Genomic DNA, 23,752 nt, shown 5'->3' on the forward strand with positions numbered 1-23,752 from the left:
TCGATGATTAAACAGTGCCAAACAATAATAAAATAAAAAGTGCGTGGTGGCACTGAAATCTGCTTTTCTTTTTTTTCAAGATTTTATTTATTTATTTGTCAGAGAGAGAGAGAGAGCACAAGCAGGGGGAGCGGCAGGCAGAGGGAGAAGCAGGCTCCCTGCCGATCAAGGAGCCCGACATGGGGCTCAATACCAGGACCCTGGGATCATGACCTGAGCCGAAGGCGCACGCCCAACTGACTCAGCCACCCAGGTGTCCCTGACATCTGCTTTTCAATACCTGGAATTGCAATCAGCAGAGGTTTTTATCAAGTACGCCTTCCCTGCTTTCATGAGGTCTTCAACTGTGGTGTCTTTGTCGCCCTCTTTTTGTTTTTTTAAGAGAGAGAGCGTGCATGTGGGAGGGGAAGAGCAGAGGGAGAGAAAATCGAGAGAGAATCTTAAGCAGGCCCCACACTCAGCATGGAGCTGTCTCGGGGCTTGATCTTGCAACCCTGAGATCATGACCCCAGCTGACATCAAGAGTCAGACACTGACCCGACTGAGCCACCCAGGCGCCCCCTCTTTGTCACCCTCTTTCTCCTTACGTGTAATTCAGGCTTTCCCTTCTGCTAATGGGGAGAAATATGGCCTCTTAGGGTCAGAAAAAAATAGCCCAGCCGTGGTGGGAGAGGCTCATTTGGGTGAAGAGCAAAATGAGCTTCATGTCTGTCTTATTTTTTGCCTCCTTGTAACAGCCAAAGAAAAGGTACTCAAAATACATATGGCTCATAGAAGAATCCAGGAGCGCCTTTGGACCCTGGTCCCCGTCTGGGGCTCAGGGACAATTCACAGCTCTAGAATTTCCATAAAGGGCTCAGAAGCAGCCATCTGCCTGGAAGGGAAACCAGCAGAGTTGTCAAAACACACTGGTTTTGTTTGCCTAGTCAGCACACTGCTTTATTTGAGATGGCCCGGATGCTGGGGATCGTGAAGGGCCTCCCCCATCACTGCCACGACTACCCCCCCACCCCGCCCCGCTCTCCTCCCCTGCATTATCCTCTTTTACTTCACCCTGTTCTTTTCCTCTGTGACTTGACGGAGTGTATAATTTCACATTTATTTGCTCGTCTCTTTCCTGTCTTTCTCCTCCGTGGCCGTCCATGCCGTCAGCATGGGGACCACAGCCGTGTCATTTACCGGAGTGGCCCGCTTCTCAGAACAGTGGCCAGCACACATTACCTCCTCGACAACTGGCTACAGACTAAATGGACAAACGAACTCTGTGGTTGCTTCTTATATGCACAAGTCAACAACAACCCAAAGCAGTTCAATGAGATGAAAGGAAGAGGGAGGGACTTTGCCCAGAAGAAAATGTCGATTCCTCCCTTATTTCTGAAAAACTTGGCTTTGAGGTTGGTGTTGGAGGATGGACAGGGCTATTTCCCAGCACGCCTTGACAGCAGGGTACTTCTGCAGGGAGTTGATGAGAGGACGAGAGAGAGAAAGAGAGAGAGAGAGAGAGAAGGCTGTCCCTGTGGGAGCCTCTTTGCTCTGGACACCAGCTCTCCTTCCTTCAAGTTGAGAGCCTGGCCCCCTGCCGGCTGTCGTCTGCACAGAAGGTGCAGACCTTTCTGGAAAAAGAAAGAAATTTCTCCATCACTCTTTCTGGAATATCCTCGGTTGCCCTCCGTTGAGGACACTTTAGTCACCGTTTGGATCTAATTCAGGAAAGGAATGGGAGACACAGAAGCTTTCTGCAAGAGGGTTTTTCATTAGGGTATGTTGGGCCATCTGTTTTCCCAGTGAGGCCCAGGAGTTTGAGTTCTTATTAAGGACAAGACCTGGCATTCCAGCATAGCTTGGCTGACTCCCTGGCTTCCACTCAGGACTAGAGTATGGGGTGGGGCTTCAGGACATGTGGGCACGGTGCCTTCCTGAATTCAGTCTGCCTCCATCTCTCATCTGACGTCTCTTGTTTTCCATTCTAACATCTGATCCAGCACCTACATATGCACATACACTCCCACGGGAGACCCTCACCTGGGCACTAGCCCCGGCATCTGCATCTCCAGCCATTCACGGGCACCTAAGTCATAAGACTTAAGGAGAAGGAGCCCCTTCTCACTATTTCTATGCTGTAAAAGTGGGTTACAGCAATGTTCCTGGATATATGATCTGTGTGTGTGTGTGTGTGTGTACGTAAAACTATCACATTTTGTGCTAATACCTTCATTCTGCTTGTGCTCATTTAACGTTACTCTAATAAAGGATTAAACTCATTCTGCTTTGTTTTCTGAACCTCCCAAGAGACAACTAACCCTGTATTTTCCTAATTTATTCCAGAAATTTCCTTCTTTCTGAGGATGCCATGTTCACATCCCTATTTTCAAGTCAAGAAACTAAAACTCAGGGAGAGTCTCAGCAGGGAGACTGGACACCCTGGTTTTCCTGAGATCATCCTGGTTTGTGACTGTGGTTCTGGAGCACCCCTTTCGCCCTTAGAGGTGTCTGAGTTCGGGTCATAAATGAAATGGTTACTCTAGGTCTTTGTGAGCAGAACTGACCTGAGTGATGGCAAGCAAGGGTAGCCTCCAGTCCACTGCTTTTTCATTACACCCCGATGAAGCAGAAACAGAGGACAAGGAGATCTCTCTCTCTCTCTCTCACACACACACACACACACACACGAAAATGAATTCAAATGGGTCTCTGTTGAAGGGAATCCTGCCTGAGCCCTTCTGTAAATAAGGAATCTTCTGTGAGGTAAATATTACATCCCTATCTCCCACCAATGAATCTATTTTGTGCTGTGTGACTTTTTATTTTTATTTTTGCTGCGTGACTTTTATAGTATGGTTTTATCTCAAAACATGGCACTCATTTAACTGAGAAAAGCAAGTTGCAGAAAAGTGTGCTGCCATTTGTTTCAAAAGAGGGAAGATTTATGCACATCCGTGAAAAAAATCCTACCAAAGGATACACCACAGATCGATAACGGTGGTTGTCTCTGGGAAATTGGGTGAGTCAGGGGCAGGGTTGGAGGAGGACTTTAAAAATACATTTAAAAAATTTCTTGGGGCACCTGGCCTGCTCAGTTGGTGGACCCATGCAGCTCTTGATCTCGGGGTTATGAGTTCAAGCCCCACAATGGGTATAGAGATTACTTAAAAGTAAAATCTTAAAAAAAAAAAAAAACCTCTCGACGACACCTTCCACATCCCTAGGCAGCCTACTGATGCAGCATCAATGCCTAAATTTGGCCTCAGAAACTCAAATTCCCTGTCTTTCTGCCCCACCTCCGCCCCCATGCTGCTGGGCTCTAATCCGCCTCCTGGCTCCCGCTGAAGTCCTCAGACAGGACTCCTGTCCCTTACAAGTAAGCTGCCTTGTGGCTTTCGATCTTACCAGAGAGCCATCTCAGCTGCATTCTCTTTGGGAGAAGACAGAGTGGACCCTGTCGGCTCTCCTCAGGGCGTCTTGACCCGAGGGAACATGATTCCCCACCAGAGCTGTATTGACCCAGGGGCCCAGTGCACTTACAATCAATACGCAATTTGCAGGTAAAGAGGAACAGAACATTTAGGCAATCAAAAATTAAGTGTTCTTAGGTCATCTCAGGGAACACACAAAGTGGTTTCCCCACTTACAGTTGAATGCATTACTTCACCACACCCCAGAGAATTTAAGTGCTGCCATTTCGGCCACTTTGCTGGGGACCAAACTGAAGTTGAAAAGAAAAACACTTTCCCAAGGCAAACAAGTGACAGAACCCACAATTTTTTGTTTTTGTTTTTTTGGTTGTATCCTTAAATAGCGAAATAGAACATCATGGAATAAAACAAGACTATAATGAACAACTATAAAGCCAACAACTATGTAACTCCCACCCAGTTCAAGAATACAGAACACTGCTGGCACCCCAGAAACCCCCCTCCCACCCCCGTCTTGGGTCCCTTCTCCATCCTGCTTCATTCCCTTCCCCAAGAGGTAAACGCCGTCCTTTTAAAAACCACTTTCCGAAAGAAAGACGCTTTCTTTTCTAGTTTTACCACCCATGGGTGCACAAAGCCAGGATTTCCACTCAGGTCTATGAAACTCCAACATCTATGTTCTTAACGTCGAGGTCATGCTTCCTCTTGTCCTATCAGTTACTGAAAGATCGGTTTCAATCTTCCATCGAGTGGAAATTTGTGTTTCTTCTTTCAGCTGTCAATTTCTGCTTTATGTATGTTGAGGTTGTTATTAGATGCACACAAATCTAGAACTACTTTGTCTTCCTTTGATCACTACAGGTCCCTCTTTAGCTCTAACAATGATTCTGAAAGGCTCATTGGTCTGACACCAGCTCTCTTTGGGTTAGTCTTCCACACCTTTCTCCAGCCCTTCTCTGCCTCAGTAACAGACACGGAGCCTCCCTCTCCCGTATCTGTGTGGCCTCTTGACCTATTTACAAAGTCATCGATGCTTTTTAGGTCTAAAACACAGGACTAGGAAAATAAGGACAAGAAAACAAGGAGAGCTGAATGACTGGCTCGCCCTCCCCTTAGGCAGTAGGTTTCCACAGGAAGAAAGGTTGCAGTAGCTTTAGAGAAATCAGCACACTGCATCACCATAACGCCCCCTGGTGCGGGTTATGCCCACCGGGGGCCAAATTAGAAAGCTGTTTATTCACAGATACTCATCGCAAACACACCCCAGGGAATGCTGTGTAAATCAGTCATATGCATGTGGTACCACGACCATTTCAAGTCAAACTATTTTATTGTCCAAGAGACTCTTTCTGTGGTCACAGGAGGCCTATTCTCAACGGCAGGAGCCCCAGGGACTGAGTCCTCACTCTCCTGCCCCAGGGACTGAGTCCTCACTCCTCGGCGCTCTGAGTGCTGATGTAGTCCTGGAGGAGGGCCTGCACCTCTGCCCGCCGGCTCATCCTGGTGGCCTTGCCCTGGAAGCGGCCTTTCTTCCCAGCTCCTTTGCCCTCCAGAACCTCAGCCACCCTGGGGAGCAGAGACACAGTCAGGGAGGACGTCTTTGAGGGAACAACCACAGAAAAACCAAAGGCAGCCCTGAGTCTTTCCCCCAGGGCCGAGGGAGGGAAAGAAAGAGTAGACGGCTTCTAGAAATCCTTCTTAAAAAAGTACTTACACATGTGCACAGATATAGATGTACCATGTTTACTGTAAGAGTGAGTAACTGAGGGAACAAAAAATGAACTAGTATCTGTTGTTCCAGGTATTTAAAAAAAAAAAGAGTGAATAACTGGACAAAACGGAAGTAGCTAGAAACGGGGGGAGGGGGCCTAGATAAATTATGGGAACCTCCAGGGAGCAGGGCGAGCGTCCCCGAGAGGTAAGGGGCTGTGGACACAAATGCCAGGCAGGAGCAGCAGTGCCGCAAGCGGGGGGGGGGGGGGGGGGGGGGGGGGGGGTGAGGAGAAGCGGGGGCTGCGGCAGCGCGACGAGCCTGTCCTGGCTCAAGAGGGCGCCACCACCCCTTTCCTTGCAGCTACTGCCATGCGGGGATGCGGTGGCCCAGTGTCACCCCAGTGGGCCTTTTGGTCTTTTCCTTTTTTGAGAAAAGCCAGAACTCTATATTTTTATGTACAAATCCAATTTTAAAATGTAACAATGAAGGGCGCCTGGGTGGCTCAGTCTTTAAGCGTCTGCCTTCGGCTCAGGTCATGATCCCCAAGGTCCCTGCTCCGCGGGAAGCCTGCTTCTCCCTCTCCCACTCCCCCTGCTTGTGTTCCCTCTCTCGCTGTGTCTCTCTCTGTCAAATAAATAAAATCTTTAAAAAAATAAATAAATAACCATGATTTTGAAAATTGAAAACAGTACACAGACCAAACCAATCTATAGGCCACATCTGGCTGCCTCTCAGGGACCTGTGCTTTAAATTCTTATGTTTTCCTGGGGCGCCTGGGTGGCTCAGTTGTTAAGCGTCTGCCTTTGGCTCAGGTCATGATCCCAGGGTCCTGGGATCGAGCCCCGCATCGGGCTCCCTGCTCTGCGGGAAGCCTGCTTCTCCCTCTCCCACTCCCCCCGCTTGTGTTCCCTCTCTCGCTGTGTCTCTCTCTGTCAGATAAATAAAATCTTTAAAAAAATAAATAAATAAAATAAAAATAAATAAATCCTTATGTTTTCCTTTGACGATATATTCATCATAGCCAACTGGGACTTTGAAAACCCTCAACACCAGAAAGAGTATGGCGCACTACACCTCTGTATCTAACTTAAAGTAAGAAAATAACAATAATATGAAGGTAAAGAAATCCAACAAAGTTCTAATTTTTCCATAACAACTCTATCAATGCCTATTTTTATTTTGTCTTAAAATCCTAATTTTTTTCTCCAAAAAAGGTGGTCTGTGTGTCTGCTCGGCCGGTGCCTGAAGCGCGTGCTGCACCTGCCTAGTGATAACCCAGCACCTGAATTCATGTAGCATTTACGTACCTCAATTTCTAAAAGAAAAAAAACAGAAAGCACAGGAGATTTGGAGCAAAAAAGACCCAGCTTTGAGTCTCAGTTCTGCCACGGTACCTGCGAGATCCTGGGCACAGGACGTGCTGTCCCTTCCCTGCAAGCTTAGGAATGATGGCGGCGATACTTATCCCCGCTCGGCCCACCCCACATGCCTGTGACGTGAATGAAAATGAGATCGCAGAGGGGGCCCTTTTCGTCGGGCAAGGGCTGTATGCGCCCGTTAGTGCAGGCGGTCCACAGATTACCTGGGGCCCAGCGTCTCCACGGCCTCAGCCGGCCCTGCGAGTAAGAAGAGCCCAGCACCCTTCTCATCGCCCACAGTTAAGAACAGGAGGATGTCCTAGGAGGTAAGATAAGGAGATTAGCCCCGATTCTTAAGAAAGTGGGGTCAATCCCCTTAAACCCTGCCCTCTCCTCAGTCTCAAGATCAGACTTTTTGCCCCTAAACCATGAGTGATGTTCCTGATGAGTGATAAAGCAGCCCCTATACCGTAGCCCACCGGGGCCCAGAAACTTTTCGAGAATGACTATGGGAACTTAGATTAAACATCAAGAAGGAGGCAGAGAGAAAAAAGAAGAAAAAAAAAAAAAGGCAGGCAGAAGGCTGCTGACCACGGCCAGGTGCTAAATGCCTTTTGTGATCTGACTGCCCCCCTACCTTCACAGCCTGGCCACCGCCTTGCCCCACGCACCCTGCACCTGCCGCTGCCTAAAGCTCCCGGTGTCCCTCTGCGCGGCAGCCTCCACTCCCCGCTGACTGATGACCACTAAGCAATCCTCCAGGCCCCCTGCCCTGGGGCCCCCCCACCCTTTCAGGTGACATGTTCCTCACCCCCAGCATTTACCACCCTCAACCAGAAATGTCGACATACACACTTGTTTCCCAGACTCCAGAGTGAGCTCCTTGAGAATCAGGATGCTCTATACGGAATTATGAAAAGAGGCATACACGCTGCTTGGCCCGGAGCAGGGACCCCAAAAAGTATTTTTTAGAGTAAATGCAAAAGAGAGACCGGGAAATCATGAAGTTGCAGACTGTCAGGATGGGCAGGGGCACTTGAAGCCAGAGGCAAAGGAAAATGGAAGGGACGGTCCTCGAAGGGCCTAGCCAGCCCATCACTTCTAAAACCAGGCCTTGGGCACACGTAAATCTGCATGGCTTGGAGGAGTTCCAGCTCTGATAAGAGGAACTCAGAAGCTGAGTCCTAGATCAATATCCTAGATCTAACTCAGCACCTTTTTTAGCTAGTGCTAAAAAAAAAAAAAAAAGAACAAAAAAACCCTGTATGCTGAATGAACTTCTATTCTTTGCTCTTCATGTATTCATTCGAAGGAATTTCAACTGAACTAATGCCCCTCGCTTAGGTCTCCACTCACGGTGGACAGAGAATCTCACGCTCCTCTTACCTCTGACCCAATCTCATTGGCGATGATATTCATGAACTCAGAATCACCCTCCTTCCTACAACAAAGGACACAGACATGAAAGCCGGCTTGGAGTGGGAGCTGGGAAACCGCGGGGAGCCCCGCTCCCCCTCACAAAGCTAGCCTTGCTGCTGTCCATGCGAAGTCCCAGGCCCCCTTAGCAAAGGCAGAGAGGGCGGCTGACGGCCAGCAACGAGCCCTTCTCAGCAGTTTACAGCATGCTTTGCGTTCGTGTGCGCCTCTCTCAAACATGATCACCCAGGTTAGGAGAGATCTGGTAGATGGTGAAGGGGGTGAGGAAAGCTGGCGATGAAAGTTACAGTCACAGTGTTGCTGGGAAGATGCTCTCATCGAACCCAGGAAATGTGGACGATAAAGGTATACTGGAAGGTAACACATCTCCTAGGGTCTGCTCAGCCTGGAGAAACCGGTGAGCAACCCGCCTCCCACAATGCACTGCACTCAGGGGAGAGGCTGAACCCCAAGCCCAACGCTCCCACACTTTGTCTCTCACCTATGTAATGTGACCACACCTCCCCAGTCCGGGCCGTTCCGAAGGCTGTGGGCGACGTGCACGGCGAGGTCTCTGAGCAGATTCAGGTTGTTCTGAAATGGACGCCAGCGCTCAGCGGATAGAAGGAATAACAGGCGAGCTCACCATCCTCCCGCCACTTCGCTCTCCCCTCCCTCCCAGCTCTGATGAACTACACAGCCGGCTGGGCGGAGGGGTTGAGTCTGGGGAGCTTACTCCAGGCAGAGCCCCTGCCCTCTCCATCCTCTGTGGAATAAGTCACCTTCTGCAAGAGCTTGGTAGAGTTCTGTAGCTTCTTCACTGCTTCCACGTGATCCTCCGCTCCACACCTGCAAGGGAAAGGCACGTGGTCACCCGCCCAGCTTCCCAAATGGCTTGTGGTGCGAGGCGTAAATCCATGAAGCCCTTCTTGATAGTGCACCTCCCTCCAGATGGGGACCTGGGGACATTCCTAAGCAACTGAGGAAGAAGATATAAAAGAGCAAGCCATTTTACGGAGGTCTGACTTACTGTCCAAAGTGCTTGATCATTTACGATTGTATCTCACCCCATCGAGCTTAGAGATTAGTCTCCCCAACCGGTAGAAGAGCTGAGCTTGGGGCGTGCAGGACCTCAGACGTTGGGGGGGGGGCGTGGGCAGGGAGCAGGGGCAGGGGCAGGGGCAGGGGGCAGGGGATGTACTTCAGCAAGGTGGTCAGTGCTTTTTCACTTCCATGGCTTCTCTCCAACCACTTCAGCACCCGGTTCCCGGCCAGAAATGCCAGGTTGGTCTTGTTCTTTTTCCCCTTCTCGATGCCCAGAATTTTAATGACCTACATGAGGCAAGGGTGGGGGAACACACGCACATGCATGAACCGCAGTGGGGGCGAGACCTGAGAGTAGGAGCTCCCTAGACCTGCCCCCCAGCTCAGAAGCGAGACAGAAGTGACTTCACCAAGGCCTCCTCCACTGTCCCCCTCGATCACTCCCAGCTGGTCGTGATCCCCACTTCCCTAACACCCTCCCTGCCAACCACTCAGGAGCCCTTCCTCACCTACCTGAAGGTCACTAAGATTGCTCACGTGGGTCCCACAGCACATGTTGGCATCAACGCTCTCGATGGTAACGACTCGAACGGGCCCCGCATGATCATCCGGCAAACCCCGGCCCCTCACCTGGAATGCGGCGGGAGGAGAAGGGCTGTCTGACTTCTGAGGAGGGGCCCTCGGAGGGCCATTCTACACACGCTGCCCTACTGGCTCTCCCCTATACCTGCTCCACCTCCGGGTCATCCAGGCTCAGCTCTCGCACGTTCACAGGCAGCCGGGCCCTGATTTTTTCATTGACGCTCTGCTCGATGGCGGCCACCTGCTCTGCTGTCACAGAGGGGCTATCCAGTTCAACCACACTCCGGACCCGCCCTAACTCCCTGCCAGAAGACGTGGAGTGGTCACCGGATGCTGAGGATGACCGCAATAACATAAGAAGGTTTACAGAGAAGGTTCATACAAATTATCTTATTTAATGCTCACAAGAAGCCCGCAAGGTAGAGACTGTCGTTTCCTTTTCACAGGTGAGGGCTAAGAAGGAATGTGAGCAACATCATGTAGGAGAATTCACCCCCTGGGTCTCTGGGCTCCAAATTCCATGTTCTTTCCTTCTCCCATCCTCGTGTGTCCCGAGACACACAAGGTCACCCACCACCCTATCCTAAGGGGAAGAGGAGAACACAGCAGATTTTGAATACTACCCTTTCTTTTCTCCCCCTACCTACTGACCCATTACTGGGAAGGGAGCTGGTAGTTGGGGACCTGTGACCTATGGTTAGTCTTATGTCCCCTGCTCACCATGATGTGGTCTTCAACCCAAACAGCTGGTCAGCAACTGCTGTGATGAGATGCTGCCCTGAGCAGAGAGAGCAAGAGACAGGGAAGAGTGAGCAGCGCAGCCGGCCACATATTCCCACAATATCGTCCCAGATACTCTTCCCATTGAACACCTCCCAGGCACTGCCTCGTACTCTTGACAGATACTTTACTGAAAATCCTCATGAGGGGGCACCTGGCTGGCCCAGTCAGTTAAGCATCCAACTCTTGATTTCCGCTCAGGTCATGATCTCGGGGTCCTGGGATCGAGCCCCGAATCGGGCTCCCTGCTGAGCAGGGAGCCTGTTTCTCCCCCTCTCTCTGTCTCCCTCTCCCTCTGCCTGCCTCTCCCCATTTGTGCGCGCGTGCTCTGTCAAATAAAGAAATAAAATCTTGGGGCACCTGGGTGGCTCAGTCATTGGGCGTCTGCCTTTGGCTCAGGTCATGATCCCAGGGTCCTGGGATTGAGCCCCGCATCCGGCTCTCTGCTCAGCGGGAAGCCTGCTTCTCCCTCTCCCACTCCCCCTGCTTGTGTTCCCTCTCTCACTGTCTCTCTCTGTCAAATAAATATATAAAATCTTTAAAAAAAAAAAAAGAAAATCTTAAAAAAAAGAAGATTCATTCTCTCTCCCTCTGCCCCTCCCCCCCCACATGCACACTCTCTAAAAAAATAGTGATAATAAATAAATAAATATGAAGATCCTCGTGAAAACTCTACAAGAAGTTTTATGATGCCATTTCACAAATGACCTATGTCAGAAGTCCAGGGGACAGACAATGAGAGCTGGGACCAGGATGACTGCACTGACAATGGAAGGAAGTGAAGAGGTATTTTTAGAAGATAAACTGACATGTGCCTGGGTGGCTCAGCTGGTTGAGTGACTGCCTTCCGCTCGGGTCATGATCCCAGAGCCCTGGGATCGAGTCCCGCGTCGGGCTCCCTGCTCAGCACGGAGTCTGCTTCTCCCTCTGACCCTCTCCCCTCGCGTGCTCTCTCTCTCTCTCAAATAAATAAATAAAATCTTTAAACAAATCAAAAAAAAAAAGAAGAAGAAGATAAACTGACAGGACTCCATGGCTGGCTATCCCCAAAGAGGTGTCTGCACTGACTTTCAGGATTCGAGCAACCAGGTGGATGCGAATGGAAGATCAGGTCTGGGGAAAGAGATGCCTTTTTAAGTCCATTTTGGACATACTGAATTTAAGAAGCCCAAGATATATCGAGATAAAGATAACAAGTAGGAAGTTGGTAATACTCAAATCCAGCAGTTATTCTAATACTTTTACTTTAATTGTTCATGTTGTTTTTATACCACTTATTGTAACCTTCGTGAATCAGAGCTGATTCTGAATGTCTGTCCTTTACAAAAGGTTACCTCCTAGAGAACCCAAACCACATCTCAATCCTCACGGCATCCCCATGCACGGCAACCCCCCCTCCTGCAGGGTCCCCACGCCGCCCCATCTACCTGAATGCTGCTGCATGTGGTCAAACCTCCGCTCCCAGTCCACCTGGACCTGGACCTTGGTCCCAGGGGCCAGGGGTGTCTGTGTGAAATGATCAGCCTGGGCCCCCCGGCGGGTCACTCGCAGCACAGAGATGTCATTGATTGTCCCATGGTCATCAGGCTAAGGAAAGAAGTAAAGCTGATCAGTGTGGCGGGAGGCAGAGCTTACCTTAACTCCTGGATACAAAGACCCTCTAGGGAAAGGGTGTGAGAAACACACCCAGAATTTGAGATTCCCTAAGGGAGAAAAGGCAATGACAAATGAGGTGGTCCACTTTGTTCCATGAGAGACTCTGCTCTCTTCACCCTGAATACCCATATATATTGTTCTTTAGAACAAAATAACAGAACTGAAACAAAGATTGTAACTACAGCAACGAAGATTTTAGTAAAACCCAAAGAACCTTAATCGTCACTCTCACTGCCTTAATTTAGATTCTTATCTTTCAATAGTTTCTAAAATGGTTTCCTCCCTCCCTCCACTCCATCTTCTGCACTACTAACTAGACTTAGATTCAAAAACATTCACTCATTTTAGGGATGCCTGGCTGGCTCAGTCGGTGGAGCATGTGACTCTTGATCTTGGGGTCATGAGTTTGAGCCCCACCTGGGGTGCAGAGATTACTTTAAAAAAAAAAAAAAATCATTCATTAAAAAAATATCTAGGGGCACCTGGGTGGCTCAGTCGGTTAAGTGTCTGCCTTCAGCTCAGGTCATGATCCCAGGGTCCTGGGATCGAGTCCTGCATCGGGCTCCCTGCTCAGCGAGAGTCTGCTTCTCCCTCTCCCTCTGCCTGCTGCTCCCCCTGCTTGTGCTCTCTCTCTCTCCCTCTGTTAGAAAATACATATATATCTAGTGCCAACTGCTTACAAGACACTACAACCAAGAATACAACGTGAGAAAGACAAGGCCCCTCATGGAACTTAAGAATCTGGAAGAGAATACAGACACACACACAGGTCACTGCACTATGATCTACGACATGCCACAATGTGAAAAGTACATTGTTCTAGACGAGCTCAGAGGAAAGAGACCTAATAGTCTTAAGGAATCAGGGAAGACTTCCTGCAAAAAATGACATATAAAATGAGTCCTCCCATAGTTGCCTGAGGTCACAGGTTTTCCTTCAGCAGAAAATCCCTATAATAATGATGACACGGATATGAAATCAGAACTTTCTCACTATCAAGTTTACTAAACATGTTCTCTTGTGTCACTTCTTTGCCTAAGTACCTCCACGGCTCGCCACAGCTTCTTTTTTTTTTAAGATTTATTTTTTCTTATTTGAGAGAGAGAGAGCAGGAGTAGGTGGAGCAAAGGGAGAGAGAATCTCAAGCAGACCCCGTGCTGAGCGCAGAGCCCAATGCAGGGCTCGATCTCACAACCCTGAGATCACAACCTGAGCCAAAACCAAGAGTCCAACGCTTAACAGACTGTGCCACCCAGGCGCCCCTCACCACAGCTTCTTGAATGAAGTCTACACAGTTAACACATCCTTCAAGTTCCTCTGCACTGGCCCCAATTTACCTTTCCAAGGTCATTTCCAGCCTGCCATCAACACACACCACAGGCTCTGACTACACTGGACTATTTGCAGTTAACTAGACAGGTCAGATTCCTTCAGGCTTCCCTGCCTTTGGTTTGTGCTACTATCCCTGCTGGAAAAGCCCACCTTTTTGCTGCTATTACCCTCCTTTCCCGTGTTCCCGCTGGACCATGCCCCTACCCCATCACAGCACAGATAAGCCTGTCTTCTGCTGTGCTCCTTCAGGGGGATCTTTTCCAGGCCCTGGCAAACACCCTAAGCTAATGCCTCATTGCTTTGCACTTGCTCTTCTCGCTGCCTGGAATACTTCCCCCTTCCCCACCAGCACCATTTGGCAACTGCAATGGCTTACCACCTCTCTTCACCCAGCTCTCTACTGAAATAACTCGCCCCCTCCCTAGGAGAACATCCCAGCACTGTCTTTCCCTCAAGCTTTCATTTTCTTTATAGCACTTACCATACCGGGCATTCTATTTTATCTATTCACCACTTTGTCTATTTTCTCCCGTAAGTATTCTCTGTATGTATAGATGCTGCCTTCTCCACCCCTTATCCCTAGCCCCTGGAATAAGTACCCAGCATATGTTATGGCCCGATAAATATCTGTTGGGTGAACAAATGACCTGAATTGAACTAACTTCCATCTGCATTCACGACGGCTGGGGCAGAGGGGCAGGAGGGCATTTCCCACCTGAGCGGAAAGGAACGAGGGGCTTCCTGGGAGGGGATCGGGGTGAGGCGCGGGCCTGGTACCTGTCCCCCGCCCTCCGGGAAAAGCAGCGTGTCTTCCAGCACCACATGGAAGCCACTCAGCACATCCTTCTTGCCGTTGCTTCCTTCGATCTGCAGCTCGGCCGGGCGGCAGGAGACCACCGTGGTGGTGAACTGCACGGAGAGGGACAGAGAAGAAGCCCGACCCCAGCCCTCAGGCTACCGGGACAGAGCCTCCCTCGGCACCCCTCCACGCGGCGCCCTCCTCCCGCACCGCCCCATCCGCCCTCGCCCAGCCGGCCGCACCTCGCGGGCGTAGCTGTCCCGCTGACACCGGAACGCCATCGCCGCCGTCGCCCGGGACGCGGGGACCCACGCACCCTGGGACGCCCGCGGCCCGACGGAGAGCCGCGCGGGCCAATCTTCCCTGCGGGCGCGTCTCCGCGCAGAAGCAAGAGGGGAAAGGACGGGGTGTGGCTTGGGCAAATTTCCTGCAAACGCGATTTGCGATTTGCGATTTGCAGACGTTCCGGGGAGCCTAGCGACTGTGTGAAGACTTTGGAAAGAACGAGAAGACAAAATAAAACAAAACTGCTTGCGGCCTGAACTTGTCAAGGCCCTCAATTTTGGCCCCGCGCAGTGTCGGCTGGGTGGTACTCATTTGGAGACACGGCAGCGCTGCCCAATAGAAATTAGCGCAAGCCCCACATGCTAATGTTGTATTGAGAGCAACAGACCCAGAATATTATGTCAATGCGTAATAACGAGTGTAAAAATGAGTGAGATTTTGTTTCCGCACAAAATTTTCGAAAGCTGATGTGTATTTTGCACTTAAAGCACATCTCAGCTTGCACTGGCCACATCTTAATACTCAATAATCACATGCGCTCAATAACACCAGGTGACTAGTACTACCTAATTGGACAGTGTAGATAAGCAAGGCTAACACAAGTTACAAACTGTAATCAGTACCTTAAAACGTTAGACGGATTAAATGTTAAAATCAACTTCCTGCTCTCTTAAATCGGCTAATAATAAAGTTTGAAGACTCCAGGTGTTTCAAAATTTAGGACTTTTCAAATTTTAGGACTTTTCAAATTTTAGGCAGTAATGCAGAGCATACCCCATCCGCTTTGTAACACGTTCCATTTGGAACTCTGGAGCAACATCATGTCATCAAACACATTATTTATGCTGACAAATAAATGCACTGCATAGAATAAATAAATACTGTAATTAGCTCCATATCATTTTAGGTCAGGTTTTGCTGCCAAATGAGTTTTGCTGTCAGTTTGTTTGTTTTTTTTTTAAACTGGGTTTTCAGAACTTTTTGGTTTTCAGAATTGTGGGTAAGAGGAGGAACATATGCTATACAAGTTCAAGTCCCGACTCTGCCACTTATTGTGACCTGTTCAATCACCTATAAAGAAAAGACCTAATTATAAGGTTGATTTGAGGTTCAAAAATTTTTAATGAGATAATATATAGACTTAGTAAATTGTAAAGCATGATACAATTTTGTATTATCAGATTTTTTTAATGTCAACAGCAAAATGGGCAAAAGATATATACAGAGCACTTTAAAAGAAATACCAATCACTAATAAAAATAAACAATGAACATCTTATAATTAATATAAGTAAATTAAATCAGGTACAATTTTTTACCTTCACAAATATCTAAAAGGTTTTGGAGAATGGGGCACTCTACTGGTGGGAGCAGGAAGCTGTTCAAGTTCATCTAAGAGTAACCTAGCAACAGCTATCAAAATGTTTAAATGTATCTACTCTTTGACCTGACAATTCCACTTCTAGAAATCTACCTTATTCTTTCCGGATATGTAAAGATACACATTTTTAAATGTTCATTACATCATTGTTTGAAAACTGAAAAAGACCACCAACAACCTAAATGTCCCTCAATAAGGAATCAGTTAAATTATGGAAAGTATATTCAATTGAATACCATGTAGGCATGAAAAAGAGTTAGATTTGCATATACTAATTTGGAAAGAGTCCCAATATATATTAAGTAAAATAAAAAGCAGGGCTCAGGGCGCCTGGGTGGCTCAGTTGGTTAAGCGACTGCCTTCGGCTCAGGTCATGATCCTGGAGTCCCTGGATCGAGTCCTGCATCGGGCTCCCTGCTCGGCGGGGAGCCTGCTTCTCCCTCTGACCCTCCCCCCTCTCATGTGCTCTCTCTCTCTCTCATTCTCTCTGTCTCAAATAAATAAATAAAATCTTTAAAAAAAAAAAAAAAAAGCAGGGCTCAAGTTGTACATAGTGTGATTCTAATTGTGTACACACACTGCATTGGTTTATATGTCTTTTAAATTTCAATATATATTATACTATATATAAGTAATATACAAAACCGTATGTTTCATATGTATTATAGTATTAATGGAACTTATAACATATACAGTGTATATACATATATACATATAGAAATTTATCAGAGAGGGGCGCCTGGGTGTCTCAGTTAGGCATCTGCCTTCGGCTCAGGTCATGATCCCAGGGTCCTGGGATTAAATCCCACATCAGGCTCTCTGCTCAGGGGGAGCCTGCTTCTCCCTCTCCCTCTGCCCCTGTTTTGCTCTCTTTCTCTCTTAAATAAAATCTTTTTTAAAAATTAAAAGCTGTTAACAGTGGTTACCCCAGGACACTTGGGTGTCTCAGTTGGTTAAGTGTCTGCCTTTGGCTTCGGTCATGATCCCAGAGTCCTGGGATCGAGCCCCACTTCGGGCTCTCTGCTCAGCTGGGAGTCTGCTTGTCCCTCTCCCTCTGCCCTGCTTATGCTCTCTCTGTCTCTCTCTCTAATAAATAAATAAAATTTAAAAAACAAAAACAAAGTGGTTACCCCTATTGAGGGAGTACAAATTCTACTTTAAATTTTATACCCTTCAGGGCACCTGGATCGCTCAGTCAGTTGGCCTTCCACTTGGGGTCCTGGGATTGAGCCCCATGTTGGGCTCCCTGCTCAGTGGGGAGTCTGCCTCTTCCTCTCCCCCTCCCCCCCATTCGTGCGAGCTTGCTGGCTCTCTCTCAAATAAATAAATAAAATCTTTTAAAAAATCTTTAACAAGAGGCTCCTGGGTGGCTCTGTCGTTAAGCACCTGCCTTCGGCTCGGGTCATGATCTCAGGGTCCTGGCATCGAGCCCCACGTCAGGCTCCCTGCTCCGCAGGAAGCCTGCTTCTCCTTCTCCCACTCCCCCTGCTGGTGTTCCCTCTCTCGCTGTCTCTCTCTGTCAAATAAATAAATAAATAATCTTTTTAAAAAATCTTTAACAAATAAATTTCTATACTATTTTAATTATTAACTATGTCTATATATTACCAATATAAACCTTCAAGTTCAATTTTTTAAATAAATCTTAGTACTTTACCATGAGTTCAAGGGCAAAGTCTGGGTATAGCATTTTGTTTAAGTACATATTAGGCACTCAAAAAATGTTTATGGGGGCGCCTGGGTGGCTCAGTCGGTTAAGCGTCTGCCTTCTGCTCAGGTCACGATCCCAGGGTCCTGGGATCAAGTCCCACATCGGGCTCCCTGCTCAGCAGGGAGCCTGCTTCTCCCTCTTCCTCTGCTTGCTTCTCCCTCTGCTTGTGCTCTCTCTGACAAAGAAATAAAATCTTAAAAAAAAAATTTTAACGGATGAATGGGGTAGCTGATGAATAGAAGAGTAAACAGAAGAGTAAACAGTAAACAGCTAATATAACAATTAGCTTTGAAAGTATAAAGAAATTTTTGGGAGTATGCAGAAAGCTGAGGCGGGTTTCTGGCTAGTTCTAGGGGTGCAGTAGATATATGGTTCTAGGGGCGGCAATATAGCAAAAGGCTGGGTATGGTCTGAGAAATAGGAGCTGGGCACGGGAAAATTCCCCAGTTTGGTTACAAGCCTGCTCCCAACATCTTTCTGCTTCCAATCTCAACAATGAGGACCAGGATCCGTGACACCCACCCCTCCCCTTGAGAGGAACAATAGAGTAGAAGAGGTTTGCCTCCAGGTGGAAGAAGTGCAAGAAGGAAAGAGACAAAGAACAGTTCTTACAGATTTATTATAATCTATCTGCTGCTTCTTTGGCTTTTGCTCCACCACATATATACACATGCTCAAATACTCAAGAGAGCCCTGATGACTGGCCCAAACACAAAGATTACAGGCAATTGGTAGCAAGTCAGGAGCCCCACCAGTCTACTCCTCTCCTATCCTGCCATCTGATGCAGCCATACTCAGGTGCCTAGGAAGAAGAAATAAAACATGAAGAGGACCCTTAAAAAGAGCTTCAAAAAAAGGGGTGCCTGGGTGGCTCAGTCAGTGAAGTGGCCGACTCTTGATTTCCGCTCAGGTCATGATCTCAGCGTCCTGGGATCGAGCCCCATCGTGGGTTCCATGCTCAGTGGGGAGTCTGCTTGAGATTCCCTCTCCCCCTGCCCCTCCTACTGCTCACGTGCATGCCCCCTCTCAAATAAATTAAAAAAAAAAAAGAGAGAGAGAGCTTCTAGGTTCAGAGATCCCAGAGACCCCATGGCTAAAGAGCTGGCAAAGACCCCGGCCCCAACTTTTCAGAGCAACTGGAAGACGCCCCAGCTTCCACCCCAGCTTCCTCCCCAGCTCTGTCGTACAGAAGTTAATTACTTGTTGCTTCAGTGCTGTCAGAATCATCCTAGGGAAAGAAAAAAAAGACAAAAGCACCTGTAGAATCTGCAAAGCGTGGACATTTGTGTTCACAAATTCTTCTCACTCCTTCCTGCTCTCCAAGTTTTCTTTTGTGATTTTCTAAATCACACAACTTCCCAGCAGGCTAACACGGAAGGATTAATACTTTGGGAAATAAAATCAACCCCTGGTGCTCAATAAACAACACTGTGTCAAGCATCATTTGGTTTCAGAATTTCAATTCATGCCACTGCTCCTGACAGCTGTAAAGACAGTCAAGGGGGCCAGGTCGGCTCTAGGATAGAGAAGTAAAGGGGAGATGGGAGGGAGGAGGGTCTTGCTCGAGTTTTCTACAGCCTGGAGAAGAACATTCGACCTCCTGTGTCAAATTCAAATTTGGCTGACAGGCACTGAGAACTACTGTGTGCTAGGGACCACGACAAGAGCTTTCTAGTATCTTATATTTTAGGGCTAAAAGGAAACCGAAGGGTTGAAGGGTAGGCTTTACTTACATCCAGGTCATCCATGCCAGGGGGAGGTCTCTTGGTGCTGACCTTCTTCAAAAGCTAGTGGAAAGAGGAAAGTAATTACAAGAGAAAAGAAGGGCAAGGGGAGAGCAACCTGTATATTGATGGGCCATAGGATGATGGTCCCAGCCAGACAATTGCCCCATCTTTACAGCCCCTAACACATCACTGGAATGAATTGGAGAAAAGTAAATCGATCCCCTTTTCATTTATTTTTATTTTTATTTCTTTTAAGATTTTATTTTTAAGTAACACCTGATGTGAGGCTCAAACTCACAGCCCTGAGATCAAGAGTTGACGCACGTTCCACTGACTGAGCCAGCCAGGCGCCCCGATCCCCTTTTTAAAAGGAAATAGAGGGGCGCCTGGGTGGCTCAGTCGTTAAGCGTCTGCCTTCGGCTCAGGTCATGATCCCAGGGTCCTGGGATCGAGCCCCGCATCGGGCTCCCTGCTCTGCGGGAAGCCTGCTTCTCCCTCCCACTCCCCCTGCTTGTGTTCCCTCTCTCGCTGTGTCTCTCTCTGTCAAATAAATAAATAAAATTAAAAAAAAAAAAAAGGAAATAGACATACACAGAGCATCCTCCTTACTAATCCAGGTTAGGGTCTGTCAGTGTTTTTGCAACTTGAATAAATAGTAGCTGAAATTCTAAAACCAAATAATCTATGGCAGGGTGCAACTTAATTGGAACTAGTAATTTGTTTTATGATGTGAATTTTTATACTGCCTAGTTTGGTTTTTTTTTTTTTAAGATTTTATTTATTTATTTGACAGAGAGATAGAACCAGAGAGCACAAGTGGAGAGAATGGCAGAGGGAGAGGGAGAAGCAGGCTCCCCACTTGAGCAGGGAGCCCGATGCGGGGCTCGATCCCAGGACCCTGGGATCATGACCTGAGCCGAAGGCAGACGCTTAACCATCTGAGCCACCCAGGCGCCCCAGTATACTGCCTAGTTTGAGCTTCCCATGAAGTTGTGTGGCTCAGGAAATATACACACACACACACACACACACACACACACAAAATAGAAGAAAGAACAAGAGTTACAAAAGAGTTGTGAAAGGGTTTGCCAAACTTTCTCAAAATTCTGTAACTAGTGAGTGAAGGCATGTATACAGTTCCACTAGTATACATTTCTCTCATCCTACTAAATAAACATTGCACAGAACATTTAAAGAATATGAGCACCAATGAGGGGAGCTCATATGTGTCTGTCTAGCCCTGATGACAGTCCTCCAGAGAAATGTGTGCAGGGAGACACAGAGAATGAGCAGGAGGGGCAGAAAATGGCATTACCTCTGCGTAATGTTCCACCTGAGCCAGCTCCACCTCTTCATCCCCTTCCCAGTCCCTCCAGTTATCAAAGTCCACAGACAACCACACTGGCTGCAAGAGGAAAGCACAGAGCGTCACAGGGCAGGAAGCGCAGAAGTGCATGGAAGAGCATGGCCGCGTGCACAGGGGCACGCGTGGGGAAAAGAAGGTCAATGGGGGCGCAGTCTTCCCAAAAGCACCTCTTTGACTAATTCCTCTCTAGGTTGCCAATATCATCATCCACAAAGATTTGCCAGGAACCTACTAAGTGCCAAGCACAATGCCAGGCATTTTGGTAGATAGAAAAGCATAGAAATTCCGCCCTCCGGAAGCTGACTGACTAGAGAGGTAATACATCTGGAAAGATAACTGTGTCATAAAGTATCATGGGAGTCACCAAGCAAGATAGACAAGCTGCATTCCCTGGAGTCAGGAGAAAACCCTTGGAATCCTGTTCCAAGTTCTTACACTTAGATAGGAAGTTATTCACTCATTAATGTAATGGCTATTTATTGAACACAGACTCTGAGCTTGGCATTGGGATTATGAAAATGTTTGCTATATAGTCCCAGCTATCACAAAGCAAGTGGGGAAGGGAAATCTATTTATTTAACGATTTATTTAAAATCATTAAAATACAGTGTGAAAGGTATGGTGATGGCTTACACGGGGGATATTATGGAAACCCAGACAGAAGCTATAGGAACTCAGGCTTTTTAGAGTAGCAGAGACTTAAAGGATGAGCAAAGGTTAGGTGGGCACAGGTAGCAATGATGGAGGCTTTCCAGGAAGAAGGCACAGCTTGAGCAAAGGTAAATTCATGAGAAATGGCCTGGTCTGTGCCAAAGAGCTGCAGGCCATTTGCTGTGGCTGGACTGTGAAGTTTAAGGCTGAAACTAATGGGATATAATGCTACAGAAGGGAAGAGTAGCCAGGTCATGAGTTTATATGCCATGCTATGGTGCTTGGATTTCAACCCAAAGGGCGGGAAGTGACAAGCTCATATGCCTAAAAGAGTTAGGGAACTAATGAAAAGGATTAAAGTGTGCTGGTACACATGCTCCATTTAAAGCCCATCTCTAGGCGTTTGGGAATTTCTTTCTTTTTTTTTTAAGTAACCTCTGCACATGGGGCTTGAATTCACAGCCCTGAGATCGAGAGTCGTATGTTCTACCAACTGAGCCAGCCAGGCACCCCTGGCATTTGGGAATTTATTTTTTTATTTTTTTTATTTTTTTTATTTTTTAAGATTTATTTATTTATTTATTTGAGAGAGAGAGAATGAGAGAGAGCACATGAGAGGGGGGAGGGTCAGAGGGAGAAGCAGACTCCCTGCCGAGCAGGGAGCCCGATGCGGGACTCGATCCAGGGACTCCAGGATCATGACCTGAGCCGAAGGCAGTCGCTTAACCAACTGAGCCACCCAGGCGCCCGGCATTTGGGAATTTAGACCAGTGTGATCAGAGTCTCCGTTTTCTAAGAAAAGCTGATAATCTGTAGTTTTATATGAAATCTCCATATTTTTATAGGTCAGCAATTAATGAAAACTAAATGTCAATAACCAATCAAAATAATTTGTAAATACTGTAAAGACCACAAAAACAAATTCAAGAGCCAGATCAGCCAGGAGATAGCCAATTTTCAACTTTTAGCAAGGAAGAAGCCACTGGAGGGTCTTAGGTGGAAGAGTAACCAGGTCAAATGGGTGTTTTAGACAGACCATGCTGGGAGCAATGCAAAGGATGGACTGAGGGACGGTCTAAAAATATGCAATAAACGTCACCCAGTGATGGATGAGACCTGAATTAGGAAAAGATGAAGTAACAGATTCAAGAATATTTAGGAAGTCAAATAGGACTTTGTGAATGATTGAATGTTGGTGGGAAAGGAGCCAAGGGTGATTCCCTGACTTATGTCCCCAAGTGCAGAGATAGCACAGGAGAGAGAGCAGGCCATTCCCCCACACACCTACCTTGATATCCTCTTTAGTGAGTCGGGGCCAGGCTACCTTCTCCTTCCATTTCCTCACAAAGCAAGTAATGGAGCGACCAGAGCGCTTATCCTGGGAGTCCTGCCGGATAGAGAGCCTCATTCTTAGCATGTGAGGTTTAGAATGAATCTCCAATTTTCCAGGCAGTCTTCCCATCCAGACCTTACTGTCCCACCCCACAGTTACCTTGGAGTTCACCTTAGCATAGAATTCTATCTCATTGTACAACTCCACTCCGTCGGCATTCTTGCAGCTGAGGAGACAAGGGAGCTGAGGAAATGCGGGAGGCCGAGCATGGGGGCATTAGGAGAAGGGAAAGGTTCCAGGAAACCAGGACCTTCAGAGAGGAGGGCCGTTACCTGAACACAATACGGTGGTCCTCGATGAGCACATGGACATCGGTGCTGTCCTCAACACAAAACTCCATGAACACGTACCTGGGCCTGTCATACCACAGCGTCCGGGCATGCTGCCTGCAGAGGAGTTGCGGTGGGGCTTCATAGGGGTGGGAGAGGGAAGACTGAGGGCATTTGGGAAAGGTGGAAGGAAGGGACAATTTAGGGACGTTTTATGCTACGGCCCTGTCAAAGTGGAGCTAAATGAGACAGAAGGGGGTGAAAGAGGAGTGATGGCAGCGGGGGTGTGTGGTGAGGTGAGGGTGAACCTGGGGAGAATCCAGAGTGCGAGAGTTGAGAGGGAGGGGGTTATGGAGAACATTCCTCATCACCCCAAAGTTACAGAGACCTGGACTCTGGAATTTCCATGGGAACTCGCAGGAGCGCCCAGAAAATGTGGGACAAGGAATCTCCGAGGAAAAGGGCGGCCGGAAACACTCACCTTGCCATGGCGGCTCCCCGCTACCCGGTGGCATTTCGACTCCGAGCCAGGGACTGCTATCTTTAGATCCTGGGGACGCCCCCAGCAGCTGCCTCTCCTTATATGGTCGGGGAAGGCTTTAGAGGAAGGGGGAACGTGGCCCCCACAGCCAAGAGATCCGCACTCCGGAGAGACTCTAGAAGAGCGTAATCCCGACAGCCCTTCACATCTCAGTGTCTCCAGAAATGTACAGATTAGGAATAGACGACCCACCCGCGGGGAACCAGGACAAGGGCCACACTAGATGAACAACGAATGACTTCAACCGTTTCTCCAACGCTTAGTGCATTCTGTGCCTGATTCACAGTAGGCGCTCAATAAAAAATTATTGGCCCGAATTAAATCCCCTGGGAAGG

The 23,752-nt window shown here is 48.0% G+C and overlaps 2 protein-coding genes across 5 annotated transcripts; both read right to left on the bottom strand.

The window, feature by feature from the left end:
• Positions 1–4,724: 4,724 nt before the first annotated feature.
• Positions 4,725–14,485, bottom strand: AARSD1 (alanyl-tRNA synthetase domain containing 1). Its single transcript, XM_036095548.2, has 12 exons — positions 14,337–14,485; positions 14,073–14,204; positions 11,735–11,894; positions 10,248–10,305; positions 9,673–9,829; positions 9,459–9,575; positions 9,103–9,233; positions 8,684–8,750; positions 8,404–8,495; positions 7,872–7,926; positions 6,710–6,804; positions 4,725–4,979 (listed from the first exon to the last, which is right to left on the bottom strand). Exons 1-12 carry the CDS (start codon positions 14,373–14,375, stop codon positions 4,844–4,846), a joined length of 1,239 nt encoding a protein of 412 aa, XP_035951441.2. The 5' UTR covers positions 14,376–14,485; the 3' UTR covers positions 4,725–4,843.
• Positions 14,486–18,070: 3,585 nt separating this feature from the next.
• PTGES3L (prostaglandin E synthase 3 like) lies at positions 18,071–23,642 on the bottom strand. Of its 4 annotated transcripts, none has more exons than XM_036095552.2 (8): positions 23,358–23,636; positions 22,880–23,015; positions 22,707–22,773; positions 22,503–22,601; positions 20,513–20,602; positions 19,204–19,257; positions 18,658–18,698; positions 18,071–18,272 (listed from the first exon to the last, which is right to left on the bottom strand). In XM_036095552.2, the coding sequence occupies exons 1-7, from the start codon at positions 23,389–23,391 to the stop codon at positions 18,663–18,665; spliced, it is 516 nt and encodes a 171-aa protein (XP_035951445.1). In that variant the 5' UTR covers positions 23,392–23,636; the 3' UTR covers positions 18,071–18,272; positions 18,658–18,662. The 4 variants fall into 4 exon arrangements, with proteins under 4 accessions (XP_035951445.1, XP_035951444.1, XP_035951447.1 ...); XM_036095551.2 differs by having other exon boundaries at positions 18,671–18,698; positions 23,358–23,629; XM_036095554.2 differs by having other exon boundaries at positions 18,671–18,698; positions 22,880–22,993; positions 23,358–23,497.
• Positions 23,643–23,752: the final 110 nt, after the last annotated feature.

The sequence above is a fragment of the Halichoerus grypus genome, chromosome 2, assembly GCF_964656455.1.
Source record: "Halichoerus grypus chromosome 2, mHalGry1.hap1.1, whole genome shotgun sequence".
NCBI lineage: Eukaryota > Metazoa > Chordata > Mammalia > Carnivora > Phocidae > Halichoerus > Halichoerus grypus.

Coding starts and splice junctions, on each gene's coding strand:
- AARSD1 (XM_036095548.2), bottom strand. CDS start 14,375: ATGGCGTTCCGGTGTCAGCGGGACAGCTACGCCCGCGAG. Junction 14,205..14,336: donor GGGACAGCTACGCCCGCGAG/GTGCGGCCGGCT, acceptor CTCTCCGTGCAG/TTCACCACCACGGTGGTCTC. Junction 9,234..9,458: donor GCAATCTTAGTGACCTTCAG/GTAGGTGAGGAA, acceptor TGCCTCATGTAG/GTCATTAAAATTCTGGGCAT.
- PTGES3L (XM_036095552.2), bottom strand. CDS start 23,391: ATGCCACCGGGTAGCGGGGAGCCGCCATGGCAAG. Junction 22,774..22,879: donor GACCACCGTATTGTGTTCAG/GTAACGGCCCTC, acceptor TTGTCTCCTCAG/CTGCAAGAATGCCGACGGAG. Junction 20,603..22,502: donor TCACTAAAGAGGATATCAAG/GTAGGTGTGTGG, acceptor TTCCTCTTGCAG/CCAGTGTGGTTGTCTGTGGA.